The following is a 16,099-nucleotide window of genomic DNA, read 5'->3' as shown; positions in this document are numbered from 1 at the left end:
GTGCATGGGCAGTGCAGGGCCCCCCAGGGGCCCTGCGACTGCGCTTCCCACCAGCCTTTCCATGGTGGTCTCTACCGCCATGGACAGGCTGGCGGGAAGGGGAGTCAAAATCCCCAGGGCAGCGCTGCAAGCAGCGCTGCCCTGGCGGATTCTGACCGCCCGGACAACCATGGCATCGCCGCGGTCAAAATATGGCGAATTGTACCGCCAGCCTGTTGGCGGTACGATCGCCACCTCAACACTGGCGGTCTTTGACCGCCAGGGTTGTAATGAGGCCCACTATCTCTGCAAGGGTTGCTGATGGTCACAAGCACTCGTTTTTAGTATCTGGGTTTTTCAACATCAGACTGGCCCAGAGCAAGAGAAAGGGGGGAAAAGAGATAAAGAAGGAGTAATAGAAAAACGAGAAACCAGTGAAACAGGGGTAGAGAAGAAAAATAACCTGCACGAGTAAGATGAAGAGACAAGAAGTGCAGGGACAAGAGAGGAATGAGTAGGAATGAAGACCAGGCAGCTCTGGTATTCTGCAACCCAGCATGTGTCCACCCTGCTGGCTGGCTCCTAGAAAGAAAAACTTTTATTTACTTATTTTCAAATTGAATACAGGCTCTAGTGTTGGCGGAGAAGCACCTCCCAGTCATGTATCATTGTTTCCTAGGGGCCACCTGTGTGCTGAAGAAGAAGTTCTCTGCTAGCCAGTTCTGGAGTGAATGCGCGAAGTATGATGTGACCGTCTTTCAGTACATCGGGGAGCTCTGCCGCTACCTGGTCAACCAGCCCAAGGTGAGTCTCCTCCTTGGGTGCCCTGGGTCTGAGCGACTTTCCAAGTTAGGAGAAGGCTTTTGGGTAAGAAGAAATTCCGCTTTTTATTCAAAATATTCACCCACCAGTGCAGTGTGTCCTAAAAATTAGGCTTTCTATTTAGCAATAGCGTTTTGTGATTATGGGCATACCATTGACATTCCATTATCATTGCTGATGGGGGACTATCTGCTTGTTTTGCCAAACTGAAAATGTTATAGGGGGTAGCGCTTTCCCACCTTAGAGGGGTGATCTCTAGTCACGGTTTTAACAATTGGGTTTGTTATTCTACGATGAAAAAGTATAACGAAACATGGGCCTATCCAGGGTGCCTTTTGATGTTTAAAAGGAAAGGAGAATTTGTATTGGTTATGTTTGGCATGTCCCCTTCATACATAAGAGCAGGAGCTGCTCATAGAATGAAGTCTTATGGGATGGTACATGAACAGAGAAGTTGATTGAGGCATTTGTGCATACAAGCTGACTTGTGAGAGATTCAGTGAAACCAAACAACAAATAGGCAGGTCACAGGGTCCATCCCCATGGTGGACTTGTTACATTTTGTGTGATGTGTGCACCGTTCCTGTTTTCCGAGATGGTTGCCTAGAATAGTTAAGTGTGGGGCAGGATCAGATGCCTGGATTCAGGTTATTGAAGGTTTGTAGATTCCCGGAATTGATAGTCGGCAGTATTTTTCTGTTAATGTTCACAGATTTTTTTATACTCCTCTGCAAAAGCTGTTGATGATTGTTTTCACTAATCTGTGTAAAAGTCACTAGGTTAGCAGTTTATTTTTGTTTAGATGCTCCAAGTGTTACTTGCTATTTATTACATCTTGAGTGTGGTGGGGGGCATGACCCACGAGTGATGAAAGATCAAGTATAGCATGACACCCCTCCATCAACAGTGCAAATAAATGACATACTGCCATCGGTGGATGGATACACATGCTTTATCACATCCAGACTTTTCCTGCATAGAAGTTTTAAATGGAGAACCAAAGCACAGTATGAAGTGAAGAATGTCACTCCCAAAACAGAATTCAGGTCACACAAGGCTCAGCCGATAGATCTGGGACCCCGAACATCATGCCTCCCTTTGGGTCTATCTAAGCTTCTTGACAAAGATGCTGGCAGTACTCACTGGAGCAGAACACTGCGCCTTCTGATCATGAAGCCCGACGGGCCTGACCGATGCCAGATCTGCTCCATTTGTACCGGCTCCTCCTTTATTTCTTTAAACTGCTTCCATTTGTCTGGGTTTCCCTCTTTGGATACAGAAATGAGGATTTTAACCGTATTGCTTTTTCAGGGCCTCTGCAGTGCTTCCTCAAGGTCCATATCTCTCTCCTTCCTTGAAAATAGCTATGTGATTTAGGGAGCAGAAACGTTCTTTTAAACTCAACTTTGCCTGCCCATCACCCAGTAAAACCTCAACTACGAGAACATTTTCGACTTGAACAGCAAAGGATTCAAATCTTGGATCAGCAGGAAAAGAGTCATGCGCAAATTGGATGCCCTGTAGCTAATATCCCAGCTCTCAGTGTTTTCTCCAACTGGAGTTTGGTGCTCACTCCACCAACCTGGAACCCCTTGTGCTTGTCATTCTTCAGATGCTCTCACTCAGCCCCCGGGAAAACACCTCAACAGCACATCCAGTGGGTTCTTGTTTGCTGTGATGTTTCTCCCTTATCAGCTACAGGGCTTGACATCTAGGATGAGGGTAGTAGCCGAAGGCAGCCACCTGGAGCAATTTGTACTCAGGAAATAGAAGATAAACCAGAGTATACATGATCTGCTACGGGCACCTCACCTTTAACAAGTAGGCCTAGGGCAAAAAAGTTTTTCTTTCTCCCCTTGCCCTTCCTAGGAGACAGGCAGCTGATATCCGTCTACAGCTACTTCCCAACTAAAACCCCTGGAGGAGGCATGGCCCATACTCCTTCATTCCCAATGTCCCCTCTCAAGAAAATACATCAAAGTTGAGGTTTGTTGCTCCTGTGACAAGAAGAACCGTCTCAGCCATTCCCAGAAAAGTCTGCTTGGTGCCAACACAGCACATCCTTTATCCAACTTCTCCTGTCCCGCAGCTGTTTTGGGGCATGGGAGAACATGGCTGATGGTGGTGCCTCCCTGGCACTCCTCCCAAGGTGTCTATAGAGGAGCAGCACTGGCATCTTTGTACCAACATCAAACCTCGGGTGGAGCCTCTTGAGATCCTGGCTGACACCAGAGTAGGGGCGGAGGATGTGGAGACTCCATCCCTCTCCAAGAATCGGACATCCACCATCTTGGGCTACAAAACGCTCTCCCATCTCCCACTCGTGAATCACTCGCAGAGCACACTCCTCCTCCCCCCGTCCCCCCATCCCCCCATCTGCCACTCGTGAATCACTCGCAGAGCACACTCCTCCCCCCATCTCCCACTCGTGAATCACTCGCAGAGCACACTTGTCCCACACCCCCACCCGCCTAGCTCTAGAATGGGTCACAGAAAGGAACATGTAGCCGAGCCACAGAGATCCGCGACCTCTTCTCTTCCTGGCTTGGTCTCAACCCTGAATACTTTTCTAAGTATGCATGTTATATATACCGTAATCTGCTATCTTCTTTTCAAGTGCTGTAGAATTAAAAAGGAGATTGAAAAATTGCACTATTTTGCTGACAAGTGAATTATCTGGGACACTTTCTGAAGGATGAGCAGATGCTGTACATGATGGGGCGCCCCAGGCATTCCGTGTACTGAGCAGCACACGCTACACTTCAATGATGTAAAGCGCCCACTGAAATACGCAGCAGAGTAAGAGACCAGTACTCACACCCGGGGCCCTCTAGCAGACCCCTATGTATGGATTTCATACCAACCAAGAAGGCAGTGAAAGCTGCTGCTGTGCAAATTTCCTTCCGCCTCACACGCCCAAAAAGCATCCCTTGTTCCAAGAAGAGTTGTATCATTACTTTAAATGTAGCTTTAAATCCGACAGTCGGGCCCCGGTAAAATGTTATACAGTCAGAGTGCCCCCACCCATTGTGGAGGGGCCGATTCCTTTTCGTGCACGCAAGTATGATGCCATTTGAGCAAACAGTGTAATAGAATCTCAGACGTTTCATATCCTAATTGGAATAAAACAAACTATAGATTGTTCATGCACGTATTGCACCTGGGACTGAAGGAAGCGCACGTTTGTCCCAATGTTCTTGAAGTATATGGGGAATACTGAATGTGTGCTTACTAACCAGGATTCTGGTTGCTTGGGACATTGAGGGGTCCCATTTGTAGAGATTGTGACCCCAGGCAGCCTCTTTTCATGGCATTATTACCACGCCCCCCTCCTTCTATGGACTGCGATTGCTCCTTTTTTGGTACCCAGATTCCCACCTCTCTTGTCCAAAGAGGATTTAAGGTAGCACCTTGTGGCACATTGTAAATACCCGGTGCCAACCTGTGGATGTTAATGGTTCAAATGTGAGAGAGAATACTTCAGAAGGATGAATGTCATTGTCAGCCCACCTACCCTGTGTATATCTACGGGGAGGCAGGAAATGTATATGGTGACTCTGACATTGGTTTGTGGCCTATGGTGAGTGACATTATTCTGCCGGCACAGCTAGCACAGTAGCTAGCACAGTCTCCCATGCGCTGTCAAGGTTGTGCCAATTTGTTTTACTTGCGTGCAGTCCTTGGGCTAGGCTGCGGGGTTCGCGACCTTGGCATTCCTTTTTGAGCTTCTACAGCTGTCAGCGGGGTGTTGCATTTTGTTGTGCCAGCCTCCTTTGTGGAGCTGGGGTTTGTGTCGCATCACGGTCAGACCAGTTTCTAGAAGACCTTCCATGGGCGTGATGGGCGTAGTTGTACTTCTACAGATTGTGTTTCAAACCTCGCGGACATTTACTTTGCTTATGTCTAAATCCATGACGTTCATCTGTTTGTGAAAATTATTGTCATGTTTAGGTCTTGGCAGCAGAGCTGTCCGAGTAGCTTTACATAGAGCGGGGTTTGCCCCCCCCCCCCCCTAGAGGAGTGGAGTGGCAAGGAGCGGTTCCTCTCATCCAGCGGTGTGGCTGAATAGTGTTAAACATCTGCCTGCAGCGACGTCTGGAAAAACACACACTCGACACACATTGAGATCTTTCCTGTCGTAATTTCTTTCAACTACAGTGACTCTTTATGGTGTTGTGAGAACTCAAATGCCAGCCACTACTTCCACCACCTGAACTTGCTGCTGTCCATCATCCCAGTGCACCCCAGTGTCAGAATTACCGCCACCTCCGCATATGTCACATGAAAACTGGAGATATTGGCTTTGCCAGTGCTTCTGTCTTCTGATTGGCTTACGTCATTGCCTGTGTATTTACTTTGCAAAAGAAACATGTTGCCACTTTTTTTTTTTTTAAAGAAGACAAATCATACACAGTAATACACAACAAAATCCCGGATGCGCAGACAGACGGACAAGCGCACATACAAACTAGCCTGTAATTCCAGATCTTGATTCTGTATAGACTGCTGGTAACGCCGGTGTTTTCTGATGCTAAGTGGTAAGCTGAGGGTCACCGGCGCACTGCAAACAAAATGTAAGCAGAGCCTGGCTAGGAATGACAAGTAAGGATAGATAGTTAATAAGCAAGTACAGAGAAAAGAGAAATAAATGCCCATAGTACTGTGAGGTCCACTTTGTGCTTATTATTTTCCTCCTGTCACTTTGTCTGGTCACCTTGTGTACTGCTTTGCACATTTACAGCTGCCTCGCTTTTCATAAAAAAAAAAAAACTTATATTCAAAGCTGTAAAGTTACTATAAAAATGAATAAAATAAATTGAAATTATTCATAGTGACTGCAAGGGAAAGCACTAAATTGCAAGAGATTTTACGCTTGTGTGGCTAATACTACGAGGGGTAGTATGAATCGGAACTGAAGTGGTAAAGACAGCCACACACAGTACTCCAGATTCATTGAGTGGAGAGTAATCTCGGGTACAAAACTGAAAAGCTCCAAAGTAATTAGTAAACTTGAAAAAAGTAGTTAGTATGTAGAGTAAATAACAGAGAGGCCTGTCCAAGATTTCCACTGAATATAAATGTGGTCCCAATTTACAAGACTAAACAGTTTTAAAAATGATAGATGGGTATTTTTTGTAAGGCAAAAAAACTAGGTAGGGGGCACATAGTGCTTGAAGGCAACCTTGCAATGAATCGAGGAACTAGAAGTAATTCAAATTGCTTGTCGTAAATTGATTTGTGCAACTATTTGCCTTACCTAACATTATGTTTGCAATTATACGTGAGCTTATGGTTGCTTCTTTAGAATCATTACCTGAATAGAAAATACAAATTTTTCTGTAAATATTGATTCGCTTGTGATTGCCTGTGCCACCCCTATCCTATGTAGAGTTACATATGCTTTTCTTCATTCTCATATTCACATTACAACCCTGAGAATGTCTGTTTTAAAATAAAAGGGTGTTGCGAATCTTATCCCTAGTGTTCTCCTTCAGTACTTGCTCACTAGCTGTGTCTTGCATTGCTAAGAAAATGGGCAGTTAGAATTGCTAACTTTGTTTTGGTGTGCTACCTGAATTTTGGTGCCAAAAAATAAAAACTTCACAAAAGCATTAATTAACAATGCATAGTGAGTGTGGCATGAAACGATTCAAGGAAGGCAAACTAAAAGAGACCTAGAGTGTTCCCCAACCAATGCTAGGCCGTGACAGAGCTGATGCTGAGTTCAAGCAAGGGAATGATGCTAGATGGAAGTGAACACTTGGGAATGAGTCCCCAGCCTCTCTGAAGGGACCCGCAAGTAGGCTTCTTCCTCCAACTTCCATTAAAATACACCAACATCCAAGCTTAATCTCTCTCTCTAAAAAAGCTATTCTAGCAACAACCGAGGGCTTACTGTGTTTGCTATTCACAGCTTCGAGGGGAGCTTTTCAAAATGCTTTAGGGATTAAGGCCTTCCTTTAATGGAAAACAAACAGCAAACCACCAGATTGGCCGGATATCTTGGGCTGCTGTCAGCATGTACACAAAAGACCGGGTGCATAATGAGCTTAAGCTGATGCTCGGAAAGAACTGGTCCATCTTCATCCCTCGCCTGGTATTGGTTGGGGAACACCAGAGCTCTCTTTCAGTTTGCCTTCGGGCATGTATATTTAATGAGCTTTTAAATCTAAAGCGGGATTTTAAACTCACAGCAAACATACTTTTTTTTTTAAGGTGAGGGTTTGCATTAAATCAGGCGCACAGTCCATCTCAAAGAAGCTATGAGAGGGATTATTTTCACAAAAAAGCCGTGCACTGAAGTAGGTTGCAAGTTGCTGATGAAGTGCTTTAATAATGCGCCGTGGAGGGTTTCTAAGGAGTGACTGACTTTATTGCTAGACTAGGTGAAAAGGCCTGGGAGGTACACACACCTGCAGATTACCGGCTCCGACTACAATTAGCTCTATTAATCAGAGCAGGAGTAAGGGTGCGCTACACCAAAAGATCTTTAGTTATAGTAGATAATCCTGATTAACCAACATTTTACTGTATAATTTAAGCAGTAAAGGTCTTACTCGGTCTGCGTCGATGAAGTAGTTAATAAACGGTTTATAATTCATTTACAATGATTGTAAGTACATATTTCAGTATGAAACAATCTCACCATTCTTTGTTGTCATTCTTTAATCCATTTTTTCCCAACTTTTTAAATACGTTTTTACACGTTACAGAATGGTATTCAAGAAGAAAATGTAATAATAATCCACAATTTTTTGTATACAGTAAAAGGTCAGTGATTCCGTGTCATAAGCAATGAAGAAAATGCAAGTTATACAGCAAAGAAGGTAGGGTGACCAGATTTTGAAGAGCAAAAACCGGGACAGGTTAGACATAAAAGAAGGACTAAATACTTTTCTCTCACTTTTATATGTGGCCTGTCCCGTTTTTTTGCATAGCTTTGTGAATGTGTGCCTATACGCGCGTGTGTGTGTGTATATATATATATATATATATATATATATATATATATATATATATATATATATATATATATACACACACACATTTACAAGACTACATATATAAAATTAGCTATGGTTTGGCTTGACCTCCCACCTTGCACCCCCAACCTGCCTCCCCTCTTCATCTCTCTGCTTAGAGCAGACAGGGGAAAGTATTGCCTGACACTAACAGATACATTACTTTAATTATGCCATACTTTGTAGGCGTCTTTAACTTATGCTTCCCTAGATGATCTCAGCTTTGTCCCAAAAACGGGGACATTTGTTTAATAATCTGACCTTTGTCCCAAAAACCAGGACATTTTATTTAAAATTAAGAGAAGCGTCGGGACACTGGGACAGCCCTCTAAAAACCGGGACGTTCTGGGGAAATCCGGGACGTCTGATCACCCTAAAAGAAGGAAGTATAGGGATAAACAGGAAGCAAATAAACAACATAGGGCCTAGTTTCCTTGTTCATGTACAGTAACACTGATGTGTGGATTGTCCCATGACAGCCTTACCAGGCGTCTCACAATCATGTCTTGAGTGCGCATGTGAGTTGGTGGTCATTACCACTGTTCCTGTGAGACTCGGGATCACTCTGAAACGCATATAGATGTTCATCCTGGGATCGGGCTGTGGCTTGCTGATGAAGGCCCCACTTCTCCTCTCTGTGTAGTGCCGGGGATTTTAGCGTAGCCCACTTGGCATCAGTGCTTGCCATTGTGAGGCCTTCCATCGCATTGTGATTGTGCATCAGGCCAGTGCCAGATCAATAAAACGAGTCATCATCCCCCATGTCCTCTGGCAGCCATGGAGACTAAGGTGAAAAAGATCTAACCTGCACAGGTCCTGGTGGTCCGTGGTTCTTTGTTGAATTGTACAGACCCCTTCCCAAAAGATGTGCACTATATGACAGTCCTAAAACACGTGCAGTACATCTGCGGAGGGTTGCCTACATGGAGCACACCCTGGGGAGGCCGTAGTGTGAATTATATGTAGCTTAGCAGGTGTTAGGCAAGCTCGGTGTAGGATATTATGTTGGATGTATTGGAAGCGAGTATTCTTTGAGACTTTACACGGGAAATACAGCACCGCTGCTATTCCTTGGAAATCAAAAGGCATCCCAGGTCTCATTCCCACCAACCTCGCAGCCCGGCAGGAGGGTCACATTATGATCAAGGGTAGCCTTCACGATCCAGGAGACGAGGCGTCGCCCTGTCCCCAAGGTAACGGGTACATGGGTCAGGGATTGCGCGGTTGATTCGGAGGCCACCGCACCCAGACGGTGTTCCATCTCGGCAGTGACCGCCTGTCCTGCCTGAAGGGTGGTCTGCCCTGACAGCACACACACAGGATGAGAGTGGGATCCTGATACAAATCCCCTGTGTTCACATTCCCGATGATTCCCAGGATTCCAACCCCTCCTTGCTGGCCGCCCTGCGGAAGCCGGTGAGGGAGCTCAGTGGAATATCTGGTGAATATGACAGTGTGTCCAGTGAACCCTTCAGGGCTCTGAGAATGCAATTATAAACAATACAAAGAAGACCATGGGGGTGGGCGGACATGGACGACTGTGGAAGAAACAGTTCCCGCTCCTTGTTCAGGATGTTCCCACCCAGTGTTCACGATACTGCTGCCAGGTTCATTCCTGTCAGCCAGAGCTGGCCATTGTAGTTATTCAGATATCCTAATAAACTATCTATAGCATCCTGTATGTCCTTTACCTAGACAAGCACATCGTCTGCGTAAAGAGGGACTGCATGTATCTCACCGCAGAAAGGCACTCCTCAGTCCTGGGCAGGATGGCACAGTCTCTGTGCCAAAGTTTCCATTGCCAAGGCAAACAGCAATGAGAAATGCTAGCATCCCTGTTGCGTGCCACGCTGCACCGGAAATGGAACATACATCAGCTTTCCAATTTTTACTCTAGTCATTGGTTCTGTGTAGAGTAACTTGATTAGCAAAATCAACCCACCTCCTTCAATATTGCAAACATGTACTCCCAATCCAGCATACTGAATGCCTTTTCGAGATATAGGACAAGGTAAAGGGGGGGGGGGAGGGAGGAGTGTCGGGGCTCCCTCAAGGAGCCATTAAAGTCATCTCAGATTGAGGAATGTGGATCTTCCTGGTATGAACCCACTTTGATCCTCGTGGATTAAGTGTGGCAGTTTTTTTTACTTCTGAGCTTATTTATTCTTCAATTAAAGAATAGTTTACAGCATCCTTTCTATAGTTATCAGCTAATTTACAGAGTCCTTTTGCTGTTAAAAAGAAAAAAAAGACAACACAGATTGTGCGACAAAATCACTTTTTCAAGCCTTCATAAACACCTTCAAAAACGTCTGTTAAGATGGAGGCACATTCATAGTAGTGATTCTTTTTGAGTTGTCAAACCTTTACTGCTAGTTAGATACTAAGATGTTGGTAATTAATAGATGGGTAGGTTTTTGCTTTAGTTGAGTGGCCATGTTGGAGTAAAGATGAAGCACAGCAGCCCATAAGAAGTCTCTCTTGTCTTGTTGCAGGTCAGGCGTTGTGGAGAACTAAAGGTGTTTTGTGATGAGCTCCTCGAAGCCTTATTTCTTGTTCAAGGATGAGATTTGCAAGGTGTGCGTGCTAACTGTGCTGTTGAAGGATGGATGACATTGGATTAAGCAGAAGGTGTGCAGAACCAGAGAAGAGAACTGAGTTAGGTGATCTAGAAGGTGATGCTTGCGAAGGTTTTGTGGGCAATGTCGGTTGAGGAGAATGTTGCTGAAGAGAGATGTGGGAAAGTTAGGCCACTGTTGGCAAGCAAGTGGAAGGTGAAGGGATGAAGTGTAGTGGGAGTGTTAAGAACATGGACGGCTGGAGCCTAAGAGCTTTGGGGCCACGCCCCCATTCTTCGGTGGCCTCTCTGTTTAAACATTTACCTAAAGAAATTTTAGTATAATACCTTTTGTTGACAGCTTTCTGTCTGCCCTTAAACTGATAGAAAATCACTTTCACGAGCTCCACTGCGCCTGTGTGGACACCTGAGCATGTGGCTGACAGTGGGCTTCAGAGCTGGCAGAGCTTACCCGGGCACAGCCCTTATGTTTTTCCAAAGTGCAGGTGACTTACCCCGCTTATCTCCTCCTCCACTACGAGCACCGATTGAAGCCGCCTAGGGCATTTTACCATCAAGACCTGGTTTCAAAGCACTGCACATCACTCAGTTGCTATTACTCCAACCTTTCCTATTCTCACCGGGGAGGATGAGATCAGCAAGCCTCATTGACCACACCCCACACTATGAGGACATAGGAAAGGGCGGGTTAAGAAGCACGTGACCTGACTTCACAGACCTTACATTCTTATTTTAGTTTACAAAAAAAGTATTTGAAGTTCCTTCAGTTCCCCTCGCGGTGTCCCAGGAAGCGGGAGAACAGCTGGGATGGAGGTATATACTTCAGAAAGTAACTTCATCAAGCGCTTGTCCCGAAGACGAGTGAGTGACTTGAGGGGACCTCATGCATTATTAACATGCCTCGGTCGGAGAAGAGCACGCAAGTAAGCCTGAGCCTCCATTGTATAGCTGGGGTTTTATAGAAATTAAGTGAAAAACGATTCTACTCTGAGCTTTCCCGTCCCTTCCCCCCTGTCTTTATTCACTGAGCGCTGCTGACTCTGTACAGCAGCAAGGGGTTCAGTACTAGCTCCTTATTTTTATGACTAATGGTGATTGCTTTATTTTCTCTGCATTATTGACTACATGTCCCACTTCACATTAAAAAGATATAATCAGCAGGTGAAATAAAATAAGCATTAACAATGGATGAGACTGTGTACATTTGTGTGCACGGACTAGTGGGTGATTGAAGGGGTTGACGTAGTGGCTGGGAATTATGAGTTGGGCGACTGGCAGTGGATAGCTTCATGTTCTTGAGTGAATTGTTGAATACAGGTGGATTAGTAAGTGAATGAAAGTAAATGGGTAGGGAATGTGCGAAGGTTAAGTTGGCAGGATGAAAGTTTGACAGGGTATCATGAAGAGACTGGAATGTGGCATACAGCCCTAAATAAACCATCTTAATAAACAAAAGGAAAACAGTGAAGGGGTGAGTAATGTGACATGAAATGAGTAAAAGTGTGGGTGAATAAGAATGCATGTGGGTGGGGTAATGATTGATCCTTCAAAGGAATCGGGTAAGTCACAGCCGCTTGCCTCCTTGCCAGATCTGAAACCTAAGTGGACTAACATAGTCACTATAGGGATCTGCGTTCCACTGTGTGGCCAGGGGTTCAAATCTCCTTGTTTGTAATCCGCCCCACCACTATTTCCAGTCACCGGCCGCCACTGCATAGGAATTGTGCTTGTGAGAGACAATATCGCCACTTTTCAGACCTTTATCAGAAAGATTTGGAGAATGAAACAACTAGGCAAGAAGCATGCACTTGCGCAAGGCATTCAGATTTCCTAATGCAGTGATAGCTAGGCTTTCTTGGGAATGCACAAAAACTGTACAGGGTTTATCTGCCATACCAGTATGCCCCCGGAAAGAATAATGTTTGCTTGGCACATCCCTTTTTGAGCACATCCAGATTCAATTGTTCATGATCCACTTCATTCCCCATCAACAGACCTACATTGCAACGAGAAGTAAAGCTGTTAGTGCTGATTATTACCGGCAGGTTCACTGATATATGGTCAGTGATGCTCAGTTAGCCCTGCCCAGTGCAGATGTTTACAGTTTATATAGTCTTCCTGTCAGAAGGCTTGGTTCTAAAATAATCCTATGGGCAGGGTCACTGGAATTATGCAATTCTGTGGCCGCATACTTATGGATTTGTCACATAATATAGCATTGGCTAATGCTAAGGCTTCATTATCTGCAGATTGTTACAAAAATGTTTTTAGTACAAACAGATCAGCGGTTACTTCACAAAATGGTGCCATGAGTTCCTGTGCAGTGGATGGCCCCTCACAAAGGTTGAGTCGACATCTTTCAGTTCATTATTGGTTTATTTGGCTTTTATACTGCTACTGGTGAGATTAAATATTTGCTCAGACAGTGTTACTATGTGTGAAAATAATGAACTAATACTATCAGAAAATGTGCCTTATTTTGACGCATAATTTTCTTTTTCTTGCCGCATAATTTAGTTGACCCTTTGGCGGAATTTGGTCTTCCCCTGTAGTATAATTCCAGGGGCCCTGGTTATGTGATTGTAGGTACAGTACAACTGCACCCCTGTATGTTATGATGGTTTGTGTGATGGGCACCGAGACAGTTTGTTAATTCTAGGATTGTGTCTTCAGGGGGCGCAGGAGACACAGCACAAGCTACGTCTTGCTTGCGGGAGCGGCCTGAGGCCGGACGTCTGGAAGGAGTTCCGCCAGCGTTTTGGAAAGATCCGAATCGTCGAGTCCTATGGAATGACGGAGTCCAACGTCACCTTCTTCAACTACACCAGCACCATGGGCGCTGTCGGCAGAGGGGGGTTTATCTACAGAGTGGGTGAATCCGGCTACTTGCCGTCATCTACATGCACGTTGTGGCACTTACTTAATGCATTCTCTAGAAAATGTTTTATATTGTTTTAGTATAATCTCAGTTATTTCCTACAGAAACTGCAAATCACAGGCAAACACCTCTTTTTCTAAAGACGATAAAAGTAATTCTGTGCAATTTAAGGAAATGTGATGCTGTTCTAAGTATTGAGTTTCAGCTTCATCCTGTCTAGGAATTCAGTTTCCTTGTCATCATGCCCAAGTGTGCTGTGCCCAACACAAAGATTTGACTGAGTAGCACAGTCTGGATACAACATAAAACGTAACTTTTTTTCCTTTGGGTACTGTCTGGACGTTTAAAAAAAAAGTGTCCGCTTTTTGGACGGGGGCAGTGATTTGGACTGATGCTTCTAACAAATTATCAAATTCTTCTCCACGTACTTCGCGCCAAGGCATTTTATGAAAGGAAAGTAACAGCATCTAAAATTTGCATCACCTCATTACCGGGTCTATGAGCCCTTCTAAGATCTCACCTGAGAGGGCGTGTTCACTGTCACTTGCAAGTTATTTTGGCGTTTTAAAGGGGGCTTATAAACCACCAGTTGCTTACCATTGTTTGGCTTCACCATGACTTTCATTTCCTTGTCACCAATCAGTGCATGCTGATTTCTCTTTAATTTCGTGTGTTTGTCCCTTCCCTGGAGCATGGACCAAGTACTGCAGGAACTCCTTAAGACTGTATGCGTTTGCCAGCTATCTCACCCAATCTTCTACGTTGTTGGTGCCCCAGGGTTGCTTTCCCCATTGTTTTTTCCCCATTGTTGTTTCCACATCGTTGCTGCACCATTGTTGCTACATTTAGGCCTGCAGACATCGAACCTCTACCTTGCATCTTTAGGATCTCTGAGATTTCCTGCACTCTGATGGTCCTTCATTCCCAGGCCCTGCCCACTTGATGACTGAGAAGCATGTCATCCTCGCGCCCAGGCTTTCTGAGGCATTCTTTGGACTTGGAATGCTTTATGATGTTTGAACATTCCCATGCCTTTTCATTTTATAGCCTCTGGGTCATTCCCCTGTCACAGTCATGGCCTTTCAGAGCTCAGGCATTCCAGTGCCTTTGGGCTCAGTATCTGTGAGGTATTCTCTGAAGTCCGAGGCCTCTTTGACATCCCTAGGGCCCGCTCTGTGGAAGTCTCTGAGGCATCTCCTGTACTCTGAGCTCCCCTCTGACACCTCGTGTCCTGCCCTGTCAGGGTCTCAGATGGATTCCCTGTAATCTGGCAGTCTCACAGGCACATACCCATCTCCTCAGGGTGGCAGAGACATTATCAGCTCTCCGAGGCCCTCAGGTCATTGCACCTAAAGATCTTGTTTTTGCTTGTCCCCGCCTTCCTCACACCAAGAAGAAAAGGCATTGGAAAAACCAATAAGTTTCACCTAATCGAGAGCTATTGGCAGTGCTTAATTTGTAAATAAAAACGTGCCGGTACCCAAGGCCCTCCTCTTAAACACGCGGCTGCTGCAATTAAATGTGCGAGCACAGAGTACTGAGGCAACCTAATCCTGAAGCCATCTCGGGCTTCTTCAATCTATTTACATCCACTCCCTGCCCCGTCAGCTCACTCCTGCAGCTTTCTGCTTTCTCCCAAAGTGACGCTTTTCAGTTTTTCTCTTCCTCCATCTTTCCCATATGTGTCTTTTGCTCGCAGTAAATGCTTGAGCCAGAAAAATAAGCGCCCAGCCCTTCAAAAATACGTGCTGGTGCTCTGCACCGGAAACAACAAGCACAAGTAAAGCACTGGCTATTGGCCTTGTCAATGTGTTATAGCCATGTTTTACAGCAGAGCAGCTGCTGTGTAGCATGTGGGAACATAAGGGGATAAAGTGCTCTGACGGTCGCCGCAGACTCCATCACACACCTTTTTTTCCACTTTACTTTCAGCCTGCTTTCTCGCAACTTACCTTCCATCCTTTATGTTTTTGTTGTCTCGCTACACACAGATTCAGCCACTCGTCACATCTCTCGCCCCTATAATGCCCTCACACCCTTATTCTCCTTCGCTTAGGCACTAGGTTGAGTATTGCAGCCTTGTTGTTGCCAATACCATGTCTCTTGATTCCCGCCCTCCCACTAGATGCCTCTCAACAGCATCCAGGCGCCGGCCTTTTCCATGCCCCGGATCATGACCCATTGCACTGTCCAGTGCTGCGGCTCCCCATGATGGTGGCCACCAGTGGCTTTGTCAGTGCCAAAGGCCTTTAAAATCCACCAGCATTGACAAAGCCAATAGCAATAACTGGCAAGGTTAATTTTCTGTACTTTTGAAATGGCCGTCGTGTTGCGTCTTGCAACATGCATTGCGCGACACAGTGTCGCAGCAACACATCTGTCCATGCAACGCAGAAGCACCACATAATGCGTGCCCATTTTGACTGTAAACAAGCAGTGTTTTCTCTACTTACTATAATTTTAACTTGGCCAGTTGTACATCGGCAAAGCCGATTGTGTCGCGCCCTCAACTTTTGAAAAGGGAAACCAATTGTCTCTAACTTTCTCCCAGTTAGGAAATGTGGCTTTGGCTGAATCGTGCAGCAAATTTTCTAGTGGATGATCTGTCGCACCAGCCGGAGCTTCGGGATGACGTTTGCACACAATTGTTTAATGGAAATGTTACCACACTTTTGGTCTTGTGCCTATGTCCCAGTTCCATTCAACTCTGGCACTCTGAAACAATTTGTAATGCATTCATCCTTCCTTTATGTTCCAACCACATTATCTAAGAACTTCCAACAAAAAAGCACCAGTCATCTTAATTAACAGCTTTTTGCA

At 45.2% G+C, this 16,099-nt stretch overlaps 1 protein-coding gene across 1 annotated transcript in view; it reads left to right on the top strand.

The window, feature by feature from the left end:
* SLC27A3 (solute carrier family 27 member 3) overlaps window positions 1–16,099 on the top strand; it is a 116,682-nt gene that overhangs the window by 84,200 nt on the left and 16,383 nt on the right. Inside the window, exons 4-5 of the mRNA XM_069218188.1 lie at window positions 659–783; window positions 13,075–13,269. Coding sequence (XP_069074289.1) covers window positions 659–783; window positions 13,075–13,269 — 320 coding nt within the window. The remainder of the gene's footprint in view (window positions 1–658; window positions 784–13,074; window positions 13,270–16,099) is intronic.

The sequence above is a fragment of the Pleurodeles waltl genome, chromosome 12 (genome assembly GCF_031143425.1).
Source record: "Pleurodeles waltl isolate 20211129_DDA chromosome 12, aPleWal1.hap1.20221129, whole genome shotgun sequence".
Lineage (NCBI taxonomy): Eukaryota > Metazoa > Chordata > Amphibia > Caudata > Salamandridae > Pleurodeles > Pleurodeles waltl.
The sequence above is the reverse complement of the archived record's forward strand: the minus strand, read 5'-3'. Positions and strand labels throughout refer to the sequence as shown.